General features: G+C 57.0%; 1 protein-coding gene across 1 annotated transcript; it reads left to right on the top strand.

The window, feature by feature from the left end:
• Nucleotides 1–2,857: 2,857 nt before the first annotated feature.
• On the top strand, nucleotides 2,858–6,236 carry LOC123162324 (putative leucine-rich repeat receptor-like serine/threonine-protein kinase At2g24130). The gene is made up of 2 exons (XM_044580122.1): nucleotides 2,858–5,629; nucleotides 5,728–6,236. Exons 1-2 carry the CDS (start codon nucleotides 2,938–2,940, stop codon nucleotides 6,144–6,146), a joined length of 3,111 nt encoding a protein of 1,036 aa, XP_044436057.1. The 5' UTR covers nucleotides 2,858–2,937; the 3' UTR covers nucleotides 6,147–6,236.
• The last annotated feature ends 681 nt before the right edge of the window (nucleotides 6,237–6,917 follow it).

Raw genomic sequence — 6,917 nt, 5'->3', positions numbered from 1 at the left:
CATTAACTCAAATGAAAAGTCAGTAGTATCTTATACAACATTGGAATGTTGACCATGCAATCACGACACATCATATTAACATACCGTTGGGGTCGTTTTGTAGGCAAAGCAGCAATAAGCAAAGGTTGACGTGATGGTAAGTAATGTTAATTAAGTGGCTTCTTCGTCAATTTCCATCTACATGTACCAGACTGCGCATATCTGCACATTTGATATAAGTGATGATCTTTTTTGTACAAAAGATGATTCCTTCTTCGTTTTTGAGAGAGATAAAGGCAGTAGAGTGTGAACCACTCAAGTAATGCGCCAATGATCTCATCTTAATTATACTTGTTCAAGCTAATTTAGTTGTAGTTATGCAAAACAATCTGGCTTATCATCTTCAGGTATCTCATGAGTCTAACTCGCCTCAATCATACATTTATAGTGGGAAATCTGCTGAGCCACAACATAACACAAACATGATCCAAAGATTCCTCGCATCACATCACAACATCGAGAACTGAGAAGCTCATCACCAACTCCAAGATGATCTTGTTGAGCACTTGTGGCAACTTCCTAGTATTTGATTCTCCTGCTTTTATCATGCTTTATTTGGATCGTTACTTCAGTTGGGCCCTATGGTGTGCTTGAATTTGAATGTTTAAATTTGAAAACATCAAATGAAATGTTGTTGAATTGCATGCATTGGAATTATTATCCAGTTTTGAATTAGTACATTGCGCTAATATCGAGTTGCAATGGAGTATGTATGCAAAAGGATGGAAGAATTGCAAAGAAGTTTGTTCACCGAGTTATGAGTTACTCCCTGTGTAAGATGATCTAAAACTGTCATAAAAGTTTACAGAGGGGGTAAGTTTCAGGGAGAGGTTTTTTTTTGCTGAAAAATAAAATTTTAGGGGGGGAGGGGGGGGGGGGTTTAAAGATGTGCCTATAATGGATTTAAGATCTTTTTACAATAAAAAAGAGGATGTGCGCATGAACCGACAGGTGCAACCTAGCTCTTTTTCGAGAGTAAATAGCATAAAACTACTACTTTACACGCTAAGGTTTCAAAAAAAACTACCGGTTTTAAATTTTTCTCAGATAACTACTAAATGGGTGGTCGGCTGTTTCAAAAAACCCAAAAAACCGTGTGATCTAGAATTGATCTGGTTTATGACAGATTGGGCCCACCCCTAAACAAACCGTTTGTTTGACTGATTATTTGACCATTAGCTGACATCTGGGGCCCACATGTCAGCCATGGAGCAAATAATCAAAGAGATCTGTTAAAAAAACACCCAGGCGAACAGGTGCGACGGTGAGGACCAGATCGGGGGGGGGGGGGGGGATTGCTCCCTCCGGCGCCCGTCGCCAACGATCACCGGGGCTCAGCCCCGGCCATTCCCCTTCGACCCACCTCCTTCTCACACTCAGCGCCGGGCCAGCGGCCGCCATGTGCCGTGCTCGGCCGCGCGTGGACGTCGCAGCATGGTGGCGCGGCGGTGACCCCTGGCGTTGCTCCATGGTGGCGCGACGGTGACCCTTGGCGGGCGGCGGCTCCAGTGCAGGCGGCAACGACTCCAGGCGTTGCCCCATGGTGGTGCAGCGGCGACCACAGGAGGACTGCCATGGCAGAAGGCGGCGACCCCAAGCGGGACCCCATGGCGGCGCGGCACGACAACAGCAGGTGGAGCGCCATGGCGGCGCGACAGCGACCCCAGGCAGCGCCATGGCGGCGCGGCGGCGACCCCAGGCGGCGCGGCGGCGACCCCAGGTAGGCGTCGTGGCAGCGCAACGGCAACGACTCTGGCCAGGACATGCCGGTGGGATTGCTCATTCAAAATGTCCAAGGACCCGATTGCTTTTTAAAAAAAATTATAGGGACCTGATTGCTTTTCCAAAATATTTGGAGGGGTTATTCTGTAAAAAAAATCGATGAAAGAGACACTGACATGTGGGCCCCGCATGTCAGTTAACGGTCAAACACACGGTCAAAGAGACGGACTGTTTAGGTGCGGGCCCGACCTATCATAAACATGTTTAAATTTTAAACAACATGCATTTTGGGTTTTCTGAAACAGCCAACCACCCATTTGGTAGTTATCTGAGAAAAATTTAAAATCGGTAATTTTTTGGAACCCTATCCTGTAAAGTAGTAGTTTTATGCTATTTACTCCTTTTTCGAAGAATTAAAAGACCATATTCTCGAGAGTAATGACAGTCGACACCACAAACACGAGGCTCGGGTAAAAGCCAGCTAATTTTATTGTCTCCCCCTACTCCTCCAAACCTTAATTAGCCTTTGTGACGCTAATTAGAGGGTGTTTGTTTTCAGGGACTTATTGGATTAGGGACTTAAAAAAGTTCCTATAAGTCCCATCTAAACCAAACAGGAAGGACTTATAGAGACTTAAAGTGGGCATTTGGGACTTATGAAATAAGACTCTTAAGGAGGGACTTATAGGGACTTATAGTTGTAATATGGTGTTATAGGAACTTGTAAGTCCCAGGAACCAAACGGGTAGGGACTTTTTAAGGACTTCAGACTTATAAGTTGGGACTAAAAAAAGTCCTAAGACTTATGAGCCAAATGCCTTAATCGCATCCGATCGATCGTATCCAAACCGCGAGGCCCGGCCCCACGTTTCAGCCAGCCAGTCATGCACGCAGCGCAGGCTCTCACCCACTGGCGCCGCGACGCGCGTCACGTACGTACGCGGAGTCAAAAGCCTTGCTTGCCGCCAGTGCAATGTGCGATTGACGGCCGCCGCTCGACGGCAGTTAGGCAGGACGCCGGCGATCGATCCATCGCTGCTTCTTTAAAACCCCGCGCTGTGCAGCAGACGTTGCTATCACCAAGCCGCCCCATTTGCCTAGCTCCGATGTGAGCTTGAGCTCCAGCTACGTACCTAGCTATATCCCCAGCAGTGCCAGCGCCACGCACGAGCTCTCATGGCGGCCACGCCGACTACCAAGGTCCTCGTGTCCACGTTACTCAGCTTCTTCCTCTTCCTCTTCCACGGCGCAAGCCCCGCTCCCGTGGCCAGCGTCGGCGCCGCGTCGGAGGAGGGCGACAGCTCCGCGCTTTTGGCCTTCAAGTCCGCCGTGTCCGACGACCCCAAGGGAGTGCTCGCCGGCTGGGGCGCCTCCCCGGACGCGTGCAACTGGACCGGTGTCGCCTGCCACCCGGTTACGCGGCGTGTCGTGCAGTTGGTGCTGAGAGAGCAGAAGCTCTCCGGCGAGCTCTCTTCCGCGCTCGGCAACCTCTCGCACCTCAGGGTGCTCAACCTCTCGGGCAACCTCTTCGCCGGCAGCGTCCCGCCGGAGCTCGGAAGCCTCTCCCGCCTCAAGTTCCTCGACGTGTCGTCGAACACGCTCGCCGGGATGGTCCCGCCGGAGCTCGGCAACCTCTCGAGGCTCAGCTCCCTCGATCTCTCCGGGAACGCCTTCGCCGGGCCGGTGCCGCCGGGGCTCGGCAGGCTCTCCCGGCTGAAGCAGCTCAGCCTCGCCGACAACCAGTTCCAGGGCCCGATTCCGCTGGAGCTCACGCGTGCCCGGGGCCTGGAATACCTCAACCTCGGCGGGAACAACCTCTCCGGGCCCATCCCGGCGGCCATCTTCTGCAACCTCTCCGCCCTGCAGTACATTGATATGTCGTCCAACAATCTCGGCGGCGCGATCCCCATCCGGCCGGATTGCCTTCTCCCCAACCTGACGTTCCTCGTGCTGTGGTCCAACAACCTCGTCGGCGGCATCCCGCCAGCGCTGTCCAACTCGACGAAGCTCCGGTGGCTGCTGCTGGAGTCAAACTTCCTCAACGGCGAGCTGCCGTCCGACGGCATGTTCGGCGGCATGAGGAGCCTGGAGCTTCTGTACCTGTCGTTCAACTACTTCAGGAGCCCGCGGAACAACATCGACCTCGAGCCGTTCTTCGCCTCGCTTACCAACTGCACCGGCCTGAGGGAGCTCGGCGTCGCCGGGAACGACCTCCCCGGCACGATCCCGCCCGTCGTCGGCCGCCTGTCCCCCGGCCTCATGCAGCTCCACCTCGAGTTCAACAGCATCTTCGGCCCGATCCCGGCGAACCTCTCCGACCTCGCCAACCTCACCACCCTCAACCTCTCCCATAACCTCCTCAACGGCTCCATCCCGCCGGGCTTATCGCGCATGCAGCGGCTCGAGCGCCTGCACCTCTCAAACAACCTGCTCTCCGGCGGTATCCCGCCGTCCCTCGGCTCGTTCCGGCGGCTCGGGCTCCTCGATCTTTCGGAGAACCAGCTCACCGGCGCCATTCCACCGAGCATCGTGCAGTGCGTTAACCTGCTGAAGCTCGATCTCTCACACAACATGCTCCGAGGCGTGATCCCAGCGGGCTTGTCGGAGCTGAGCGCGTTGTTCTACCTCAACCTCTCTAGCAACCTGCTGTCCGGCGCGATCCCGGCGACCATCGGCGAGATGGATAAGCTGCAGGTGCTCAACCTGTCGTCGAACCGGCTCTCCGGCACGATCCCGCCGGAGCTCGGCGGCTGCGTCACGCTCGAGTATCTCGACGTCTCCGCCAACGCGCTCGGAGGCGGCTTGCCGGAGACCCTCGGCTCGCTCCAGCTCTTGCAGGTCCTCGACGTGTCCTGCAATGGCCTCACGGGGGGCCTGCCTCGGTCCTTGGAGAATATGGCCTCGCTGCGGCTTGCTAACTTTTCCTATAACGGCTTCTCCGGTGAGGTGCCGAGCGGCGGGGCCTTCACGGGGTTCCCGGCGGACGCGTTCCTCGGCGACGCTGAGCTGTGCGCGCGAACGGCGTCGATGGCGTCTGGCTTGGCAAGGTGCGGCGGCGCGAAGCGCAGAATGCTTCACAACCGGCGGGTGGTGGTGCCCGTTGCCGTCACGGTCGCGAGCTTCACGGTGGCTATCATTGGGCTCGCCGCGTGCCGCGCGGTGGCGAGGACGACGGCGAGCGCGAGCGTGGGACGAGACGGGAGGCGATCCACGCTGCTTTCGTACGGCGGCGACGAGCCGATCGAGAGGGGCGACCACCCGAGGATCTCGCACCGGGAGCTCTCGGAGGCGACGGGCGGGTTCGAGCAGTCGAGCCTCATCGGCGCCGGGCGGTTCGGGCGCGTCCACGAGGGGACGCTCCGCGACGGCACGCGCGTCGCCGTCAAGGTGCTCGACCCGAAGACCGGGGGCGGCGAGGTCTGCCGGAGCTTCAAGCGCGAGTGCGACGTGCTGCGGCGGACGCGGCACCGGAACTTGGTGCGCGTGGTCACCACGTGCAGCCAGCCGGACTTCCACGCGCTGGTGCTCCCGCTGATGACGAACGGCAGCCTCGAGAGCCGCCTCTACCCGCGCGACGGCGGCCCCGGCCGCGGCATGGACCTTGCGCGGCTGGTCGCCATCGCCGGCAACATCGCCGAGGGGCTCGCGTACCTGCACCACTACGCGCCCGTCTGCGTCGTGCACTGCGACCTCAAGCCCAGCAACGTGCTCCTCGACGACGACATGACGGCCGTCGTGGCCGACTTCGGCATCGCGCGGCTGGTCAAGGACGCCGACGGTGACGTCGACGATCACATCACCGGCTCCGCCGATCCGTGCAACTCAATCACCGGATTGTTGCAGGGCTCCGTGGGCTACATCGCACCAGGTAATTTACAGTCAAATTAACAGAAACAAATGCATGATGTCGCCGACGTTCTTCTCTTCAACATTTTCATGGCGTTCTTCTTGCTCGCGTGGTTGCAGAGTACGGGCTGGGAGGCCACCCCTCGACGGAAGGCGACGTGTACAGCTTCGGCGTGCTGCTGCTGGAGCTGATCACCGGGAAGCGGCCGACTGACGTGCTCTTCCAGGAGGGACTCACGCTGCACGAATGGGTCAGGCGGCAGCGGCACCACCAGCATGACATCCCCGCCGTCGTTGCGCAGCCATGGCTGTCGGAGGCGATGTTCTCGACGGTGCAAGGGGACGACGTCGTGGTCCAACTGATCGACCTCGGGGTCGCGTGCACCGAGCATTCGCCGCTGCTGCGACCCACCATGGTGGAGGTGTGCCATGAGATCGCCCTCCTCAAGGAGGACCTCGCCAAACACGGCTGCGCGGCTGCTTCAGTGGCGATGACTGCCAGCGAGGGGTCATGCTCCACCACGGACTCGTCGTTCTGACATGTGGTTGTGGAAGATATAGTTCAGCGTCGCCTACATATTTTGATCCTCTATTGATTTAGCTAGTTTGAACACGCCAATATAGTTAAAATACTTGCATACTTTTTTGAGTTATTTGTGCCTTTCATTTTCTTTAGTTCAGTTATAAAAACTACTATATAGTTTTACTATGTAAATATGGAGAAAATTAGGGCAACTCCAATGTGCCGACACATTTTGTCCACGCGCGTCCGTTTGGATTGAAACAGACAGAAACAACGGCCTAATGCGCTGTCGCAAACGGACGAGCATTCGTTTTTTGTCCGTCCGTGACCCATTTCTGGTCCAAATTTGCGTCGGATTTGCGTCGGTGCGGACGTGCACGGCGCTCGCCCTTGTCCTCTCCTGGCCTGTCCGTCGGTGGTACATCCGCTATTCTCCCCTTCCCCATTCGCAGACGCAGCGCCCGGCCACCCGCCATCCTCGTCGTCGTCCACTTCCAGTCAGTTAGACGTTGCCCAGGCCGCCGCCCACATCCACACACTACCCCCAATTCCACGCCGCACCCGATGGCCGCTCTTGCCGGCGTTGGTGTCCTCCTTTTGCCGCAGTCATAGCACCTCCATGACCACACCACCCCCTCGCCTCCGCCACCGCCGGCCTCGCTCCACGGCCACCTCCACTTTGACAGGCCTGCTGCCTGTACGGGGAGGGGCGCGAGGCTCTTCACTGCTGGCTTCTCCACCACGCCCGTAAGGTGTTCGGCGTTTCACCCGCAAGGTATAATGGATA

This window comes from Triticum aestivum, chromosome 7B (assembly GCF_018294505.1).
Source record: "Triticum aestivum cultivar Chinese Spring chromosome 7B, IWGSC CS RefSeq v2.1, whole genome shotgun sequence".
Classification (NCBI taxonomy): Eukaryota; Viridiplantae; Streptophyta; class Magnoliopsida; order Poales; family Poaceae; genus Triticum; species Triticum aestivum.
Note: the sequence above shows the minus strand (reverse complement) of the source record. Positions and strands in the feature narration are given on the sequence as shown.

What these genes read in the sequence shown, in the direction of transcription:
- LOC123162324 (XM_044580122.1), top strand. Translation starts at nt 2,938, where the DNA reads ATGGCGGCCACGCCGACTACCAAGGTCCTCGTGTCCACGTTACTCAGC. An exon ending in CGTGGGCTACATCGCACCAG is followed by an intron (nt 5,630 to 5,727) that starts GTAATTTACAGT and finishes GCGTGGTTGCAG; the next exon opens with AGTACGGGCTGGGAGGCCAC.